At 53.8% G+C, this 19,126-nt stretch overlaps 8 protein-coding genes across 8 annotated transcripts; 4 read left to right on the forward strand and 4 right to left on the reverse strand.

The window, feature by feature from the left end:
- Positions 1–494: 494 nt before the first annotated feature.
- On the forward strand, positions 495–2,612 carry CGCS363_v011987 (uncharacterized protein; the record flags this gene model as incomplete). The annotated part of the gene is made up of 1 exon (XM_036643836.1): positions 495–2,612. The coding sequence occupies one exon, from the start codon at positions 495–497 to the stop codon at positions 2,610–2,612; it is 2,118 nt and encodes a 705-aa protein (XP_036491043.1).
- A 480-nt stretch (positions 2,613–3,092) lies between these two features.
- On the reverse strand, positions 3,093–4,445 carry CGCS363_v011988 (uncharacterized protein; the record flags this gene model as incomplete). Its single annotated transcript, XM_036643837.1, has 2 exons — positions 3,093–3,727; positions 3,809–4,445. The coding sequence occupies 2 exons, from the start codon at positions 4,443–4,445 to the stop codon at positions 3,093–3,095; spliced, it is 1,272 nt and encodes a 423-aa protein (XP_036491049.1).
- Positions 4,446–5,410: 965 nt separating this feature from the next.
- CGCS363_v011989 (Secondary metabolism regulator LAE1) lies at positions 5,411–6,912 on the reverse strand (the record flags this gene model as incomplete). Its single annotated transcript, XM_036643838.1, has 9 exons — positions 5,411–5,453; positions 5,527–5,946; positions 6,005–6,142; positions 6,195–6,229; positions 6,285–6,439; positions 6,522–6,563; positions 6,622–6,712; positions 6,770–6,799; positions 6,853–6,912. 9 exons carry the CDS (start codon positions 6,910–6,912, stop codon positions 5,411–5,413), a joined length of 1,014 nt encoding a protein of 337 aa, XP_036491048.1.
- A 953-nt stretch (positions 6,913–7,865) lies between these two features.
- On the reverse strand, positions 7,866–9,485 carry CGCS363_v011990 (Secondary metabolism regulator LAE1; the record flags this gene model as incomplete). The annotated part of the gene is made up of 9 exons (XM_036643839.1): positions 7,866–7,914; positions 8,000–8,419; positions 8,486–8,623; positions 8,673–8,707; positions 8,770–8,924; positions 8,989–9,030; positions 9,111–9,201; positions 9,265–9,303; positions 9,360–9,485. 9 exons carry the CDS (start codon positions 9,483–9,485, stop codon positions 7,866–7,868), a joined length of 1,095 nt encoding a protein of 364 aa, XP_036490489.1.
- A 1,053-nt stretch (positions 9,486–10,538) lies between these two features.
- Positions 10,539–12,968, forward strand: CGCS363_v011991 (uncharacterized protein; the record flags this gene model as incomplete). The annotated part of the gene is made up of 3 exons (XM_036643840.1): positions 10,539–10,840; positions 10,891–11,185; positions 11,241–12,968. 3 exons carry the CDS (start codon positions 10,539–10,541, stop codon positions 12,966–12,968), a joined length of 2,325 nt encoding a protein of 774 aa, XP_036490490.1.
- A 258-nt stretch (positions 12,969–13,226) lies between these two features.
- Positions 13,227–13,762, reverse strand: CGCS363_v011992 (uncharacterized protein; the record flags this gene model as incomplete). Its single annotated transcript, XM_036643841.1, has 2 exons — positions 13,227–13,586; positions 13,655–13,762. The coding sequence occupies 2 exons, from the start codon at positions 13,760–13,762 to the stop codon at positions 13,227–13,229; spliced, it is 468 nt and encodes a 155-aa protein (XP_036490487.1).
- Positions 13,763–15,152: 1,390 nt separating this feature from the next.
- On the forward strand, positions 15,153–16,110 carry CGCS363_v011993 (uncharacterized protein; the record flags this gene model as incomplete). Its single annotated transcript, XM_036643842.1, has 2 exons — positions 15,153–15,552; positions 15,611–16,110. 2 exons carry the CDS (start codon positions 15,153–15,155, stop codon positions 16,108–16,110), a joined length of 900 nt encoding a protein of 299 aa, XP_036490488.1.
- Positions 16,111–16,650: 540 nt separating this feature from the next.
- On the forward strand, positions 16,651–17,271 carry THIO-0 (Thioredoxin-like protein; the record flags this gene model as incomplete). The annotated part of the gene is made up of 2 exons (XM_036643843.1): positions 16,651–16,704; positions 16,819–17,271. 2 exons carry the CDS (start codon positions 16,651–16,653, stop codon positions 17,269–17,271), a joined length of 507 nt encoding a protein of 168 aa, XP_036490493.1.
- Positions 17,272–19,126: the final 1,855 nt, after the last annotated feature.

The raw sequence follows: 19,126 nt of genomic DNA on the forward strand, positions 1-19,126 counted from the left end.
CATGATCCCTCCCCCCCTGGCCAGCAGCAGTTCTCCCCTTTTCTCTTTCGTCGCCCAATGGCATGAGCATCAACCCATGTGGCATGCACCCCATGTTCGCGTTAGACGTTCCAGCTCCCTTCCCTGCCCCACACGCGACCGAGGCCCTCCCTGCAAGGAACATCTCTCCAACAACCTTTAAAACATCCCGTCCGCCGGCCCTGGAGCGAAGACGCTCCGTCCGGAGCATGAAAAATCTCCTGCCACTGACACTGCCTTCCAACCCGCAGCCGCCGACATCGATCTGCAGTCGAAGCATCCCGCCGTCAACGCCGCTGTCACCGCCGCCCCCGACCACCCAGCCGTTGTCGTCCCAAATCCAAATCCGGCCTCACCACCACCAACACCACCACCAGGAACGCCAGCAGCAGCAGCAGCATCACCAGACACACGCCCACCCGCAGCATTCCGACGAGTACCAGCCTCCCGGGCATATATGCATCCATCCCGGCACCATGGCCGAAGCCGCGGAACCGACCATGGACTGCAATCTGCCGGAGCTCCTGGCCCAGGACCTCGAGTTCTCTAGTCTGATCTTTACCTCCAAGAACATGACCGCCGGCGCCCCCTCGCCCGCTCTTGCATCCGACGAAGACGAATGGCCCTCCGCCGAGCCCCCGACCGTTCTCGGCGCCCCGTGCCACCCCAACGGCGTGCCGCAATTCCAGCCCCTCGGTGCCATCGACGAGAAGAGCAGCGGCGCCAGCGAAAACGACTCTGACGCCGCCAGCTCGAGTGGCGCGTCATTCAGCGAGGCCGAAGACGGCGACGACGAGGCCGCCGCGTCGCCCCAGATCCGCCAGCAATCCGTCCTCACGACAGACACCACCATCTCCGCCTCCAGTCAACCACCAGCACCAGCACCAGCAACGGCACCCTCCAAACGACTCGTCTCCTTCTGCGACGGGTCAGAAGAAGAAGAAGAGGGCATGCCGGTGAGCTGGATGGATCTAGAGCCGGAAGGGCCCGGCGACCACCCTGAGCTGGGCAAGAGTCTAGACCAATCACCAGTCACGACGCCCATCAAGCCGGTAGTGCGGCCGCTATCCCGGCTGGGGGATAAGTCCATCAACGAGTCCCAGTCGCCGCCGCGGATCAAGAGCGCCAACGCCGCGACTACCACCCGCCGGCTGTCCAACCCGTTTGAAGGGTACACGCGGCCCACAAGCCGGGCGCGGAGCCTGCACGTCAACCCGACGCCTGCGCCGATGCCGACCACGCCAACCCCAAATGCCGGCAAGGAGAGGAAGAAGCTGAAGGAGAAGGAGACGGAGCAGAACCGCCTGTCGGTCCACTCGCTGCACTCCATCGAGATCGCCGTGCCCACGCGCAGCTCGTCTTTGAAGCACCGCGTCTCTTTCACGGATGACGCCCGCAAGACCATTGCATCACGGTCGCGCGCTCGCTCGCACGCCTCGTCCACCCGCACCGGCTCCGACCACGTCACCGCGCCGGGAACGAACAGGAGCTCCATCATCGCCGATCTCAAGGAGGAGCTTGAGCCGTGGTTCCGCTACCTCGACGAGCAAGAAGAAGGCCTTGCGCCCCCTCCCCTCGTCACTCCCCGTCCCAAGTCACGCTCAGCAGAAACCTCACGATCTGTGGTCACACCACGGCCCAGATCCCAGGCCCAAACCAGATCCCGCCCGACATCCTCAGTGAGTGCCACGTACACATGGCTCGACGACCCTATCGACATCCCCTCCCTCTCTTCCGAGGAAGCGCGCCGGATCCCCCTCCCGCCCAACGTCGTCGAGTCCCTCCGCATCTCCGTGACCTGCTTCCCCGAGACCATGCTCCTCTGCTCCAGCCTATCCATCGAGACCATTCGCAGCTACTCCCGCAAAGTGCGTCTCCCCGTCCACGAACCAATCCGCCCAGACACGCCGCCCGCCTCCCCCAAGCAACGCTGGCGATGGCTCGCGCCGCGCCGCAACAACAACGCAAGCTCCTCCGTCCGCCGCTGCTCCTCCCGCGGCGCCGCTTCCTCCTCCAACCTGGACCTCTCCTCCCTCGCCCCCTCAACCGCAACCCTCACCGCGCCCCAGTGGTCCCGCATCCGCAACCTCTTCCCCACGGGCTCCGACTACCTCTGCGACGCCCTCTACGCCCACATCGTCGCCTACAACTACCTCGCCCCCATGGTCCAGCACGCCGCCCGCCCGCCCACGCCGGGCACTCCCGAGACCACCGGCACCACAGACGAGTCCATCCCCAAGAAGGCCGCCACCCTGCTCGGCCTCCAGGGCATGCAAGAAACCACGCCCCCGCCGCCGCGGCCCCTCCGCAAGCGCTCGAGCATGTTCCTCGGTCTGCGCGCCTGCTCGTCGCGCCAGTCCTCTGCGCCGCCGGTGCCGGTTACCCCCGTCCCGACGGCGGATGTCACGCTGCGCGACCTGCAGATCGGCATCCGGCGGTGCATCGCGCGGCTCGTGGCGACGCTGCGCGCCGAGGGTGCGGATGGGCCGTTGGCGGGCGAGTCGGTCAACGAGATCGACCCGCTCATCATGCGGTCGCTGTGCGAGATTGTCAAGTGCTGCGAGGAGTCGTCGACCAATGACCGAACTCTATAAAAACCAAGCATCTTTCACATTTTGCTTTGTCGGAAAAGTTTTCTATCATCTCTCTTCTAAAGCGTTCAATTTCCACACACACATCCATGTAGACATCATCATCTCCCGTGAGATGGCGGGGAAAAAGACAGGTTTCATGTTTAAGGGGGGAAGCATTGTTTTTTTGTTTGGTATATATACCCTCTTTGATTTTGGTAGGGAGTTTTCTTTTCCCTCGTTTTTCGTTTTTGGTTTCGAGCGTAGGAGTACAGTAGACAAAGGGAGGGAGTCAGTCAGGCAGGGAAACACAAAACATGGTGATGGTTGGGAAACGGGGGATGGGTGGGCGGTGTTGGGTTGTTTAACTGACTTAATGTCTATGAAAAGACAGAAAAACAAACAATCAGAAAATGGCAGTGTGGCCATATCCATCTTCAACCCCCCAACGCCCCCCCTCGTGCCATGCTTCCTACCTGATATCATGATGCTATTCACTCTTCCTCAGATGTACTCTACACTTCCCTCGAAAGGATACGGATCCCGCACCACAGTCCCGACCTGACTCTGCTGACTCCCCCATTCCACCGCATCCTCCGTCTCCCTCCGCGGCGGCCTCTGCCCCTGCACGAACGCGTCAAAATCCCGCCTCCTCCCCGGCAGCGCCGTCCCTCCCCCACTTCCCACCGTCGCAGTCCTCGGACCTTCATCACCACCATCGCCGTTCCACACGCGCGCAACGCGCCCCTTGCCCTTGACCCCCTTCATGAACCCGTTGCTCAGCCCCAGCAGCCCCGCGCTGCCGAGCAGCAGCACGAGCAGCGCCATGTTGCCCGCCTGCGAGACGTTGCCGCTGAAGACGGCGACGAGGTAGATGGTCAGCTTGGCGGTGGCCTCGAGGTAGCCCTGCGCGGCCGTCTTGGCGAGGAGGTAGGTTTCGGTGGTGAGGGCGGCGAGGTCGGCGGCGCGGCCGCGCATGCGTACGGAGAGCGTGGGCGACAGCGGGATGAGGTACTCTGTGAGCTTGGAGGAGGACGGGGAGGAGGGGGCGGAGGGGGAGGGCGGTGTGCGCTGTTTGATGATGTAGATGTTGAGGAGGCGGGAGGTTATGAGGGCTATGATGGCGGCGAGACCCCACCCTGCGAGAGAATGTAAGTAGATGTCTATCAACTGTTTGTGAAGGACGTGAGGTTGACGATGTCAAACGAAGGGGGACTCACAATCTCCCAGAAGCACCATCACCGTCACCGCCCCGACCGTAAGCAACGGGCTCGCGAGGTAAAGCAAATGACTCCCCTTCTCAAACTCCCACTCCCCATCACGCTCCTCAAACGCCCTCCCCTTCCTCCTCCTCCTACCCGTCCCCATTGTGCCGATATCGACCACAATAACCTTATCCTCCTTCCCCGCCCCGGCCCCAAAAGCCTCCACCCCTCCGCCGCCCGCCGCCTTCCTCCGCATCCTCAACTCCTTCTCCCGCGCCCGTTGGTCCTGCACACCCAGCCTTGACAGGAACAGCAACATCCCGGGGTTCGTCACCCGCACATTCTTGAACCCGCCGCCGGGGAGCGCCTCCGTCCCGAACACGCCCTTGCCCCCGCCGCCGCTGTTGGCGTTCCCGCCGTCGAACGCGCGCGAGGTTTCGGCGCTGATGCCGCTGGCGTCGGACCCCGCGACGCCGTCCGCGGCTTGTTGGTAATGCAGCCCCGGCGCGAGGACGAGGGAGTCCCACCAGGAGGAGGTACCGGTCAGCGCGGTGCGGTGGGCGATGGTTTGGAGGTCTGCGAGGGCGACGAGACCGGCGGCGGAGAGGGAAAGGGAGGGGAGGGGGGTTTGGGGGAGGATGGGGAAGACCATGACGGCGGCTGTCGCATGGAGAAAGGGATCTCGCCTCAGCTTCGAGGTTGACGAGAGCGTGGGAGCTTTGGAGCTTACAGGGAGGCGGTTGGGACAAGCTCATCTATAAAGCGGTCAACTAGCCTCATCCTCCTCCTACACCCACCACTTTTAAAGCTGGGTGGTGGAAGACGAACGCTGGCGCCAGACGGACCTCGCCCTCCTGATGACGTGTTCTAGATTTCCGCCCTCGATTTCTAAGACCTACCGTCACGAGATGTGCCAAATTGTATGAGGGTAAGAAACGAAGGAAGAAACAAGAGGAAAAACATAAGTCCCCGAAATCTAGATCAGCTAGAACATGGCCGCCCCCGTGTCTCGCATCTTTTCTTTGACAGGTGCGGTCCGGATGACCTATCGACAGGGGTGTATGCCGCTGGCAAGCTGACCCCAATCTTGCCCACCCGCAGAAGCCGTTCTGCCCACGCGATTACGTGCATGTGGAAGTCGCAACCAAGGTTGGCCTGGTTTGGAGAAATGGAGGGAGGGGGGCGCCAACGGCGTCCCGTCGCAATGTTCCGATGCTACCCCCCACACACAGATTGAGGTTGGCGCATTTCGCGCTAAAGAGCGTTGGAGAAACGCCAACCACCAAAATTCGTCGTTGGAGAAGTTCCCGATGGAGGTTTGTGTTAGTGGCGGCTGGCGCCGGGTGTGTGATTGGATTGGTGAGACATCGTGTTCCGAGAGTCAACTTGTCGGGTTGAAGAAGCACAGCCCGACATGTAAATGATATTGACGGCCTGGTTGCACAAGTGGCACATGGTAAATGGTGATATCTTTCAAATGACGAATCAAACCACTGTTGAATTGCAGAGGCATCTAGTCAGAACAATTGAAATATTCTTTACTGACGCTCTCTACTATGATTTGAAACCCCTCCAACATGAATTAGGAATACTTGAACGTCATATTCGGCTTTGCAGCTACTCCTTCTCTTCCTCTGGCTTCCTTCCATAGATGGCGTACCTGTGTGATCACGTCAGTAGTTCCTCATGATGCCGCTGGAAACATCGTTCTCCAATCGAAGAGCGCGACTTACCAGGAGCAGTAAGCGTGAATGCTACGATCATTGAACTCTTTCCGAACATCAATCAGCAAGATCTGGACCTCTTCTTTCTTCCAGCCGAGGGCTCTCGTGAATGGGGCCATGGTCCACGCCTCAATGCCCGTTAAGTAATTGACGTTTGCCCACTCCCCAATCTCCTTATAGTGGCTATCCCTTGGCCAGGTGTTCGTCGGCCATTTGAATTTCTTGACGTACAGGTCGACAAACCCGACTGCTTTCATCATGTCGACCATAGCGGGCACATCCTGGAATGCGCATCCGAAAATTCTGAGGGCCTCTCCAAGAAGGGTGTACGTCTTAACCAGGGCGGAGTCCGGTTGAAGTGTACTATCATCAGATTCAGGCATCAGTTCGACCTCTTTCAACTCGAGATAACCGCCGGGCGTGAGGTGGCTGTTCATCGAGTTTAGAAAACAGAATCCAAGTGAAAACGGTACCACCCAGTACTTACTCATAGCAATTTTGGATAAACTGCTTCCAGTCTCTAATACTAGAATTCATCACTCGGGAGTGGATGTAGTCAAATGGTCTGCTGTAGAGCCAGGGCTCTTCAATGTCGTCCACTTCAAAAGTAACGTTGGGAGGGACCCTAACAACTGTCAGGCTTTGATTGAGTAACGATCTCTGAAAAAAGGCCATACTCTGCCAAAGGGGGCGACAGGTCTACTCCAAGGACCTAAGACGCAGGTTAGCATGTTCACTGGCGTTTACCAGCTGATTTCTTGACAAACCTCAGACTCAGGATGAGCTTCTCCAAACTCAATAGCCCACAACCCGGTTCCGGTGCCGACGTCTAGGACACGACGAACACCAGAGCCTTCGTCGTTGGGTGGTGCAACACCGAGCTTGCCGTCAAGACAGAGATCGAACATGTGATGCTGCAGGTCTGTGATGATACCAAAGCAACGCCCAGTCAGAATGATGCACGGACAAACCCAATGCGCAATGCGCTCATTAGGATTTCTTACCCAGTCTCTCAAGTTCTCTTTCGTCATTGGGGAATTGGTATTCTGTCGCTATCAGCTGGGCGAAGATGATGGCGACACAGAGACATTGAAGAAATCTTACTGCCTTCCTTGTATCGGTGATAGGTGCGTCCATTCTCGAGTCGGTAGTGGTAAATTGACTCGGACAGACTCGTACTTGAGGAAGCAATGCTCTACAAATGATCAGTTGAGAAATCATTGTGCTAAGCATACGCTAGGCTGTAACTCACACCCCCAAGCTCGGTTGCTGAGTCGTCAACCTATGGAAAGTCAGGCACTGCTGATTTCCCAATTTCATACATCGTCTGCGAACCTCTGCATCGGCTACGACTTGCTCTTCCTCCGTGGTGGTTGCATTGTTGGTTGTACACATTTCGGTTCGCTTGTGGCTATGCAAGCCAGAAATCCGGATTGCACGCGGTATGCAATGCTAAATTATGATGTGAAAAAAAAGTAAGGAGAACCTCGCGAGAGCATGCTTTTGTATCTGGTCACCGACATGCCTGTTTACCCCTCTCCTTGGCTGGAGACAACCATGCACGTTGGTGGTAAAGATGCATGTTGTTTGTTGGATCCGTCGTCCAGAAGTTTTATTGGCTCCACTTTCCCGCGTCGCGTTTTCAGTTCCCTCTCACCTTCTTCAACAGATAAGGCAGCATGGGTGATAATGCGTAGTAACGGTTTAGGTAAACGCCTCGTGCATAGGCGAGCCGGGAATGAGGTCCATTGATAGGACTGAGACAAGGAAAACCGTCCTCCTTGACAACAACTGTTCCACTTCCCCAAAGCGTTAGGCGAGCCACTGGACATCAAGACAGGTGGCAGCAGTAGTGATTTCGGTGTAGCCCGCGTCACTAAATGAAGTTTGAACGACTGTTTTTGAAGCAATCCTCGAGATAGATGCTTGGTTATTTCTCTGGATCTGTCATCCCAAGGACGTCCTCAGACATTTTCTTGTACATAACGTTACTGATCTGGACCTCTCAGTAGCAAGTAGTGTTTCATTTCCATACGCCATAAGTGCAATCCTCATTCTCGGCGACACCATCATTATTTCTTGGTCAAGAGTGCTACTTTCGCACCACAAAATACTCTTAAATACCTTTGTTATAAGACTCTTCAATAAACATCAGTTCGATGAAGCTACGTGAGTATCAATGGAAGCACCAACAATTACGCAAGAAGCTACGTGTACTTGGAAAAGACGAGACATGGCAATAAAACTTTCGAAGAGACATGGCATAGAAAGTTTTGAACTGGGAGAACTCCGTCGACGGTTTCCTCAGGAAATAAGTTTACCCCTACTTCCGGCTCTTCGGCTGGCCCTCACGACTCTTGTCCATCAACCTCGGGTTTCTTCCCATACAGCGCATACCTAGTATTATTTCGTTGTGTTAGCTTTGAGACGGAGTTTGCGGGGAGATCGCCGCCTCTCAAAAGCGGCAAACGTGCAAACTTACGCCGGCCAATAGGCATGGATACTGCGATCCCTGAGTTCCTTGCGGATTTCAATCAAGAAAACCTGAACTTCCTCCTTCTTCCACCCAAGCGCTCGGGTCAAAGGAGCCATGATCCAACCTTCGATACCAGATATGCAGTTCTCGTGTGCCCACTCGCCGAGAAGCTTGTATCGAGGGTCTGCCGGCCATGTATTCGTGGGCCACTTTATCTTTTTGATATAGATATCGATGAATCCGACACTCCTCATGACGTTTACGAGATCCGGAATATCCTGGAAAGACCGGTTAAGCAAGGTAGCAGCTTGTCCGAGTAGCACGCTGCTCCGGACAATAGCAGCATCCGAACCCAAGGTGCCATCGTCTGACTGAGGCAGAAGGTCTATCTCCTGGAGCTCAAGGTATCCTCCTGGCGTAAGATTGCTGTTTCACCTGATTAGAATTTTGTTTCGTGTAATCTTGAGAGGTAGTAGCAAAATAAATACTTACTCATAAGCTCTTTGAACAAATTGTTTCCAGTTCGAAATGCTGGATGTCATCATTCGGCTGTGAATGTAGTCGAATGGCCGAGAGAACAACCAAGGCTCCTCGATATCATCGACCTCAAATCGAACGTTAGGGGGCACCCTGTGAAGAATTAGAGACGCATATGGTGATTTCCTTGGCACAATCATACTCTGCCTGCGGAGGAGATAGATCCACTCCAATAATCTGTATGAGATCTTGAGTTTAGTATACGAACGAAGAAATGTGATCAGGTTCTCATGACAGACCTCTGCTTCCGGGTGAATGTCGCCAAACTCGATGGCCCAGATCCCGGTTCCGGTGCCCACATCAAGGACGCGTTTGACCTTGTAATCCTCTTCATTTGGAGGCGAGAGACCGAGCTTGCCTTCCAAAGAAAGAAGAAACAGGTGATGCTGCAGATCTGGGAGAGGGTCAACAACATGCAGCAGAAAAGAAAGGGTAGCTCGTTCTCCTCAACCGCGCACCTAATCTGTCGCTTTCTTTTTCGTCGTTCGGGTAGAAGTATTCTGCATAGATTAGCATAACCAGGTCAGGGAAGTGGCTAGAAAAGCATTCTGTCAGGTCGGAGGGGGTCGGGGGTGTTTACTTCCGTCTTTGTACCTATGGTAGGTGCGGCCGTTCTCGACGCGAAAGTTGTAAATCGATTCTGCCAGGCTGGTCTTCGAAGAGGCAACGCTCTGCCGAAAATTAGTGAATTGGCTGTCCAACATAAACTATAAAGAGGACATTCAAGCACTCACGCTGCCAATGTCTGACGCCGCGTCGTCAACATCCTGGGCCTAAGGCAATGGTTTAGATCACGCCGGAGGGTCCGAGAGACGGGCGCGCAAGATACCTGGGGATCGATGGCGATTTGCGGCTCATCGGCAACTTGGATGTCTCCACTCCCAGGTTGGGAAACAGGCGTAGCAATGGGAGCTGCAGCTGGCGCTGATGAGGTTGCGTCGTTTGGTGCCGACATTTCGATTGTCGATATGTGCAGGGAGCTACCACCTGTTCAACCTTTCCCACGTTTCTTCGAAGAAGATGGAGAAAAGAGTCCAACAGCGAGCCTTTTATCTACTCAACAAACCTGGTTTTTACCCCTCTCCTTGGCTGGAGACAATTATGCAGGCTGGTGGCAGAGATGCATGCCCATGCAGATTGTGTTGGAGCGAATGTCCAGAAGTAGACACTGGACCGCGTTTGGCCCATTTCCCCCACCACCCCTGATATTAACGGTGTCTCGACCGTTCCAGAGGCCATGCTTTCTTCTGCATAAAGAGTCGAACCTGGGGGTTTGTGGAAGAAGTGGGGTTTTCGCCTCGACGTTTCCAGAGCCTGAGGGTTTTCTCTTATCAAGGATCGACATGAACTTCGTAGCGGAAATCAAGCCACCAACATCAAAAGAACAACGTACACAGCTTCTGAAACAATATAGCATTAGTATGACAAACCGGAAGGTACATAATCCTGTCTCTTTTCGAAATTCTGAAATATAATGTCTATATCATAGTTCAACTTTTGAAATGCAAGTTACGTGCGTGGATCTCAAATGGAAACTGTAATGCAGACTGCAAGATGGACGCCTTTTATCTCATGCGAACAAGATCTCAGCCATCAAAGCCAATAAACCTCGAACGTACTTCGCAGTGACTCTAGTGCTATGCGTTTGAAAGAGACTCGCTTGGAACTTCACACAGCTTGTACCTGTCGATGGAGTCAAGCCCACGGTGCGGACGGCTGCGACTCGTAGGCAGTGAAGGGTCTCGACAAAATAGAATGCTATTTCCAAAGAAGAGGAATTTCCTTAGGGTTCCAACTTCCTTCCTTCCACGCTCATTACAAAAAGTTTCAGCACCCAAAAAAGAAAAGAAGGAAAAAAATAACAGAGGGAGGAAACATACACAACCTCCAAAGAAGCTTCCATTCACTCCTCCTTTCACCGTCACTCGAGCCCTTGCAAACTTAATTTCCTAACCATTTCTCCTCCCACACAAGCCGGGCCGGCATCTCGGACTTTTCGAAATTCGCCATGGCTACTACTGGCACGAGCTCGATTTCGGAGCTCTACAGATCCTACAAGAAGTTGACGAATGGCTTTTTGACCTGGCTCTGGTGCCAGCATCGCCTCAAAGCACCCACCGAAACCGACCTGAAGTTCAAGTCAACAGCCGATATTCTGAAGACGGCTAAGCTGCTGCAAGAGTCCAAAGCGAAGGTCCCGGTCTCCGTGATTGGGTCTCTCCGACAGGCGATAAAAACGCGGAAGCTCGTCGCCGACATCTACCAGCAGTTCGGCGCCGGTCATCACGGGCACGACGCATTTATTGACAGGTTTGAGCTTTTCAGAGCTGAATACAGCGTTCAATATTGACAGACAACAGACTCGAGGAAGTTCTTTCCACACTGGCTCCTTTGGTGAAGGGTGACCGAGCTCCTTCGGTGGACGAATCCAACACAGAAGATGAGCCCTCATCCAATCGCTTTTACCATCTCCCGACGGTTGAGTCTGAGCTCGATGGAGAGGAAGCCCCCATCCAAACCGGCCACAAGCATAGTGGCTCGCCCTTATCTTCTTCCTATACCGCAGATCCCCCGAGCGAGTCCGGCACACCGTCCGACTTTTTCTTGGAAGATGATTACATCCGCGAGGTGTTCGAGGCTGCGTATTTCATAATGGTAAGTGCCATTCCTACCTCACTGAACTTGAAATCTTCAGCTGACTTGAGGTCAGGAGCTGGACAGTGTCCACACATTGCTCAAGAAGTGCTGGATAGATGCGTCTCGCGGCACCTTGCCGTTGCCCTTGGCGGCTTGGATGACCAACTTCGCCATGTACACAATCGCCAGAAGAACCCCGCCGAAATTCGTTCAGGTTTGCGTCGCCATGTCCGTCTCCCTCGAGTGTACCAGCCAATTCTTTTCACAACTCTCCGACAAGGTCGATCCGAGATCTTTCGTCTCAGACGCACGCCGCTTTTTCATGCTCGCTCAGACCGTTAACGAATACGGTCAAACGCTCTCAGGCGCACCGAGACCGATGATCCAAGGAAAGAACATGATTTGCCACAACCCTGGGTGTGTATGCAAGTTCAATGCCTCATACGAAGCTGCTTTCGGTGGTGGCCCTACTGCAGACGTTGGAGAGGAGCTTTCCGCGTCTGACAAGGCGATGGTGTGCTCCATTTTCGACATCGTTCGTGCCGACCTTGACACAGAACGGGCAATCGGTATTCTGGAAGCCACGAAGCCCTTGTCATGTGGGTGTTTCACTCCGATCTGCGATTCGTTCTTCTTCACTGCCAGAGATTACCTCTCGCAAAGTGTGCTCCTGGCCTCGTCGAGAATAGTCGCGGCATTTAACTTGTACCTTCTCACGGACCAATCGATCACTACTTCGGAGGCTACAATCACTCGGCCTCATTACCGCTTCAAGTCGATCCGCCTGGCTATCGACATGCGAAAGAGCGTCTTGCCAGTTTTGGAGGCTGTCAATGAAATGATTCCAAACTGCGACAGAGCCAAATACTGGCAGGGCCAACTCCACGAATTTCTCAATGCTCTTACAGCCTACGTCTCCGAGAAGAATTTTGACACGTACCACACGTCGCCCTGGGTCGCAGGCAGCCACATGATGGAGTTGCTTAACGCGGCTTTTGGCTATGGCTTCCGCATAAATTCGGACTGGGCAGTCATCTCGGCTACTTTGCATCTATATAACGCCATGCGCCGCTGTGTTGCCGAGACGCCTAAAATACCAGTGTTCGAAGGACTTTCCCGAGTGCTCATTCAAAGCATCTTTGGAGGGAGCATGCCAGAGAGAAACTTCTGTTCCACATTCCGTCGCATTGTGTACAACAGCAAAGTCGAGAAGGGCGACGTTTCACGTGGCGATTCCAAAATGTTCCGCCTGGAAGCTGGATTCGTACAGCTCCCACAGCTCATGGAAATCAACTCCCATCTGCTAGACCAACACTTTTCCAATCACGACAACAGCGCGCTATTCCGCGGAGACGTCCTCGGCATCCCATACCAGCCAGCCTTAGGCCCCAAGTCGTACTACAAGATCAGCGAAGCCCAGGCCAAGCTGAAACTATCCGAGTACATGGAGAAGGCTAAGAACACGGTTCTTCTGGATATCGAGGGACCTCAGCCTATCGCTCGCATAAACCTCTTTGCCGTCTTCACTCTGTGCAGCAAATTTCTCAACAAGCTCGGTACCCTCGGCAAACCGCACATGCCGAAGGGCATTTGGTCATCATTTGTAAGTGATCAGCTCAAGAATGATCTTGTTGTTGGTCGTTGCGATGCAGAATTCTTGATGGAGTCCATCGACGATTTCTCGAGCAGTAAACAGGGCAGACGTTACTTACAGCGGACGGGCCCTATTCGTGACGCCATCAAGGCCTTCAAAGAGATCGACCCAGAGACGCCTTTGTCGCAATGCATGTGGGATCTCTGAAAAGGGGCCAGATTTTGGGGACGAGTTAGGGTTCTTATTGAAAACAAGATTACGGTTCTTGGGAACTTTCTTTGCGTTCTACAAAGTCAAATATTGAGTTCCTGGCAGCCCATCAAGCTGAATGGAGGGAGCAAAAGTCGAAGGATGTTTTTGGAGCACAGGATTGTATAAAGCAAATTGTACTGATCAGAGCATTCGCCCTGTCATCGGCTCATATGTCCATAGAAATATTTACGTGAAAATCCTCTCTAAATCCAATCACTTCTTGAGGACGCAGTTGTGAGGGTTGCCGGTGCCGTCAGGCTTAAGCTTGCCTCCAATACCGCAGAACTTGAGGTCCTTGGTGTAGTACACCCGCATGGGTCCAGGGCTGTTGCTGGTGCCCTTCTTCGACTTGTAGTCGTACGGCTTGCCGCTCTTGAGGACAGGCAGCTCCCAGACGTCGCTACCGCAGCCGCTGGCAAACTTCATCACGTTGCCCTGGTTGCCGAACGGCTTGGGGTATCCGCTGGCACCGGTGCTGGTCTTCGCATCGCGGAAGAAGCCGATGGCCTTGTCCTGGCTGATTTCGCCGTAGAGGACGCCGTCGTTGTTGGCGCCTGATTTGCAGATGTAAACCTGTTTAAGTCCGTGTTAGTGTACCGATGGTATCAGGTTGTGTGTGCCACAGAGGAGTTTGTTCATACCTGGCCGGCACGAGCTTCAAGGGAGAACTCTTCGTCCGGGTTGGGAACGGGGCTGGCAATGGCGACTGAGGCGGCAAGGAGGCCGAGGAAGTAGGTGTAGGCAACCATTTTGAGAGGAGGTTCGAAGACAAAGTGTTTCTTAAGTTGTGTGGTGTTTTGTTGGAGAGTGTGAGTTGTTGAGTTTGATGATTCGGAAACTCTTGTGGTGCTGAGGACTACGTTATATATCATTCCAGCCGCCATCAATTTCAAGACTTTACATGCACCATCCTTAGGCAACCCCGACGGCCATTGGAACACTAGGCAAAGTGCGAAGGGATTTCTGTTCCTAGACCCACGAGCAGCTACCGCCCAGAAACGGAGAAGACGAACTGAAGGATTGATCGGCTGTGGAGAGCTAGACTGCATGTCAGACGTTGTATGTAACCCAATTCATACATCAGGCTATGCCGTCGCCCGAGTGTGGCTTGCAATCGAGCGCATTCGGGATATTCTCTCAGGGGCAGGCATTAGACGCAAAAGTTTAAAGCGAATTGCTGGGGTTGTTGCCGGCATCGAATAGCCGTGGGAGTACGGCCTAGCCTCTCTTAGTCAAGTCCAATTGCGGATGGTAGCAAAGGAGTGATCGTCTGTGGGGGAGCTGGACCGCATGTCAGCTCCCATGACTAACCTAATCCGCAGGGAAGGCTATGCTGTAGCCTGATTCGTCGTGTTCTAGGTTGCTCCAAGACGTTATGATCACTTTATTCGGGATTTTCAGGCTTCCAAATGACACTCGTAGAGTTGAGCAAGGCTGACTTGAAAATGTACTGGCGAACAAAAAGACCATGCAGGTTGCACCGCTGAACATCGCCATTTCCAACTTGTGGGTAACAATTGCGGGTTACCGGGGTATGTCAGTCGAAACATCACCTTTGAGGGAATGATGCTCACAGGATGATGACAAGAGTCTCACGAAAGCCTTCCCATGACCGTTTTTGTCTGACCTTGAAAGGGAAGACAGGCAGAGCTGGGCAACGACGAGCTCCGCTTGGGGTCGGCAATGTCTCTACGTATCTCGGTTTCTAGACATAAGTCACAGGGTCTCGAATCCTTCCTTGATGGACGGAAGGAGAAAGTAGCTCAAAAGCGATGTTAATGGATACATGTCGGCTTGACAAATCTACTACTGTCAGATCCTACGGCTAAAAGATCCGTGGGAAGACGGGTCTCACCGGGGGCGCGGGGCGCAGAACGCGGGCCGGAATGAAGCTAGTCTATTTTTAGGCGGGGCAGTTGCACGGCGGGTCCCGCGCCCGCCGCCCCTCTAGGCAGCTGCTTCCCCAACTTACATCGCAACTTCGTCATACTCTAATCAAGCTACCTCTTACCCAAGCCGTTTATTCAGAAGTTCTATCACCTACCAACAACCTTGACTACTATCACTTCTTCACATCACATTTCTCTTACAACCTTGAACATCCAACAGTGCACCACCACGTACCTACCTCAGCCCAACATGTCTGGCGTCCAGTTACAGATCTCCGGTGACGCGCCGGCTTTTGCTGGTCAAGTCGTTGAAATACTCAACTCCGTTCTGGGATCCTCTTCACAAAAGCTGTCATCAGAGGATGCCGCCAGAGAAATCGACGAGTTGTTCAATCAACAGTACCCAAAAGACGGCACTGCGGGTTCATTCCTCTGGTGGTTTTGGGACCTGGTACACGACCTGGCGCTGCAGATTCCCCACAACAGCCAGGAGCAAGAACAACTCACAGCCGTCATCAAATCTCTGCATGACCTTCCACCAAAGACAGTAAGCTTGGGTCAGGAATGGGGCTCTGATGGCGCGGATTCTGTTCCTGTCTGGACGGGCTTGCCCATGTTTGGCAATACCTTCCGTGAAAAGATCGATACTGGTAAGTAATGTCAGCACGCATGTGGTAATGATGATGTCTGACATTCTTCAAACTTCAGTGAATTTGCAGACTTCCGCAGAACAGAATAAGCAAAAAGCCGTCAATCTCCAGGCCTATGCTGCAAGAGTAGCAGGACTCGGCCTTGTGCCGTTTGAGATGTACGCGATCTGGGCTTTCGTCGATGCCTTGGAGGGCACGATGAAGCCCATTCGAGGTGGCCCGGATGAGATCGACTCAGACCCTTCTGCCGTACCGGATATACCCTTCAAAGTCGCCATGGCTGCGAACTGGATGAAGTACGCTGGCCACCGCCTGTACGGGCGGGATGAAGAGGTGCATGGAGCTACGGCCGGCCCGCTTTGGAAACTGGACAAGAAAGAGGCGGTGAAACTGCGTCGCAAGCTTCGCGGGACTGACGGGATCTGCCCGGAAAGATGGACTCTTTGGAAGGAGAGGTTTGCGGCTATTCACGATGCGGCAGACGTTGATGATGCCGCCCGCGAAAATGCAAAGGCTGCGTTTGATGTGATGGAGCAGATTGAACAGGGTGGTAAGTGATAAATAGATAGTATTGGCATGATACTGGGTCTGTAAAAAAACCTCAAGAGACTCTGTATTTATACCACTACTGGAGATGAAATAAAGTCACTTGCTCTTCAAAGTGTTTCCATCTGGTGACTTACGGATTTCGAGGGCTTTAGGTCCGTTCACCCGGCGTATCGTAATTGAGTCCAAGCCTCACTATCGAGGAGCCTAACTGAGCTCATAAGAAATGAGAGCAGAAAATCATTAACGGCACAAAGACATCAAAAGGGTTCGGACAGGGTCTATCAAGTTTATGACATCGATGGCTTACACCGTGGACAGTTTGGACCCCTGGTGTCAAAAAGGCTTCTGCTGGCACCTGACACCTGGCACCAGATGAAAGACCGTACATGCACAGCTGGCCACTTTGAATTTCAGAGTGGGGTAATATCACCCTTGCGCCATCGCACGGCCTCGCTCACATTTCGAACTTCTTCAACGGTCACCTCACACTCACCTGCTGCACCAACTGTCATCGTTCGCACGTTCCAGGCGACCTGATAGACTCTCACGATGGAGACTTCAACATACATCTTTTTGGCAGTCGCCATATTCATCATCGGTCGCGTAAGTGACTCCCGCTAGGCCACCAGGCCGCCCGACCGTCCCTACCGCCTGTCGTAGGCCCCGGACAGCTCTCGCCATCAACCTCACCCGTATCCCTGCTAACATCCCATCAAGATGCTCTTCGCCGACCGCTCGCCCATCCCCGAGACATCCGGCAAGGTCTACAAGCTCACCAGCCAAGCCGAGCTGGACGCCCTGCTCTCCTCGACCAAGCACGTCATCGTCGACTTCTACGCCGACTGGTGCCCGCCCTGCCGCGCCATCGCGCCTGTCTTCTCCGAGTGGGCCGACAAGCACGCCGCCGAGGGTAGTCTGGCTTTCGCAAAGGTCAACGTCGACCACGTCAACGCCATCGCCAAGACGTACAACGTCACCGCTATGCCCACCTTCGTCTTCTTCCGCGACGGCAAGCCCCAGGGCGTCGAGGTCCCCAGCCTGAAGCCCCGGCAGTCTGTGAGCTTCACCAGCGAAGGCCTGGTGGACAGGGTGAGGGGTGCGGACCGTGCCGCGCTACAGGCTGTTGTCAACGCCTTGGCTGGTCCGCAGGAGGCTGCCAAGAAGGAGTGATGGGTGATAGACGTCTGAGAGGGTGCTGTGCTTCGCGCTTGTGGCTCGCTTTGATGTCGCGTATTAGCACCTGGAGGGTACTAGTGTTACGCAGCAAGGTGTGGGAATATGAGATAGGTTGAGACGCCCTTCTATGGGAGTGTTCTACGGCGGGGTTTCTGGAAATTCCCCTAGGGTGGCGTCTTCATTTATATCATATTCCCACCCTTACTGAGTGATAAATAGTACCAGTTCATCTCAGAAGCAACGGAAGGGAATATGGGTTGCATCGTATGTCGAGATGAGCTACGTACCGTTTGAGCTATCGCCGTGGATGGGTTGTCTCTTCTGTAAAGGAAACGCACGCCTCGTTCTCGAGTTGTAGTTTACACATCAACACTGAGGACGTCTGCTTTCTTGTTAAGTAGTCACGGTCATCCCACAGCAATTAATCACAAGGGTTGTGGCGTCCAAAATGCCTCCATCCAACAATATCCGACCCAGAGTCTCGCTTTCTTTGAAGTCGGCAATTCGGTATGCGACGTACGTTCATGACGCAGTACCATGGCGCCCAGAATGCACTGCTATAGAATACGCCAGAAGTTTGGCCGAATGCTTATTGATCGGGAAAGGGAGACTATTTATATCTGTTTCTATTGGAGCATCGCAACGTCTCAATCTTCTACAAGGGATATTGTACTGTCGCAAACATTAATGAAACAATAACTAACATCATCACCAACATTGTATGTGTGCCCTTACTTCTCCTGCTGAGTCTTAGACCGGGAAACAATATGCTTAAGCTAGTTTGACGCAAGGCTCAGTTGGCCACCATTCCAGGCATCGACAATCTTTTCCATGGCAATACTGGCCATGTGCGGTATCGGCTGGAAGACTTCATTGACCAGGCCGATCATGACAACCAGTCCGACAATCTTAATAACGGGAAGGTCCCATCTGTCTTGTAGTTCCTCCAAATCGGCCCACCCTGCTTCCATGCCAATCTCGACACTGTCGTCAATGGTGTGCTGGCCCAACACTTGCCCGATCCGCGATCCAGGGGCCAGAACGTCGTTTCTTACTTGGTCTAACATCATGGTTGTTGGATGTTCGATTTCAAGTTGCTCGGCGCTTGATAACTCCGACATTCCGGTTACGATAGACTTATTGTTGTCGGAACTGGTGAAGTCGGTGTCATGGCTTGGCCCAATTTGGGCCGTTGCTGACGTTTCGGGCTGGTCAACGAATGGAAGATGCATCTCGCTTATAGTCGTGGCTAAGTGTGCCATGGGAGTTTCGTCCGGCAAGCTGGGGGTCGTACATTGAATGCCGAACTCTTTATGGTCTTGAAACATTGATGTAAGGTCGGGGAAATCCGGTAGGGTCAAGCACGGGACATGACTGTAGACAGGAAGAGTCTGGGTTGCAGAGGTAGCGGCAAACTCAGTACCTAACCCGACAACACTCTCCACAGCCCTCTCTGCGAAGCTGTCTGCTATGTCGCTGAAGCCAATAATGCCCAAAGTCGCGGCGATGAAAACGGCCTTGAGGATGCATCCCGCGGCAACATCTACCGCCGCGTGATGACGCTTCTTCTTGAGATACTCCTCCTCGAACTTTCTGAACGAGCCATCTACCAAAAGACGGCGGCGATTCATCTCCTTTCTGGCCCGATCGAGGTTTGTTGACGATACGCACATCTGCCAAGTGTTGACACCGATGGACACAGCAAACAACGGGCAGCCAGCAGTGAGCCCGGAAGATACGACAACACCAAAGGCGGAACCAGATACCGCTCGTCTTGTGCTTCCACTAAAGACCAGCAGCGCCTGGTCACTCAGCTTTTAGATGTTCTCCTCGTTGAGGTGGTGATCCA

The sequence above is a fragment of the Colletotrichum siamense genome (assembly GCF_013390195.1).
Source record: "Colletotrichum siamense strain Cg363 chromosome Unknown KSG_Cg363_contig08, whole genome shotgun sequence".
Lineage (NCBI taxonomy): Eukaryota > Fungi > Ascomycota > Sordariomycetes > Glomerellales > Glomerellaceae > Colletotrichum > Colletotrichum siamense.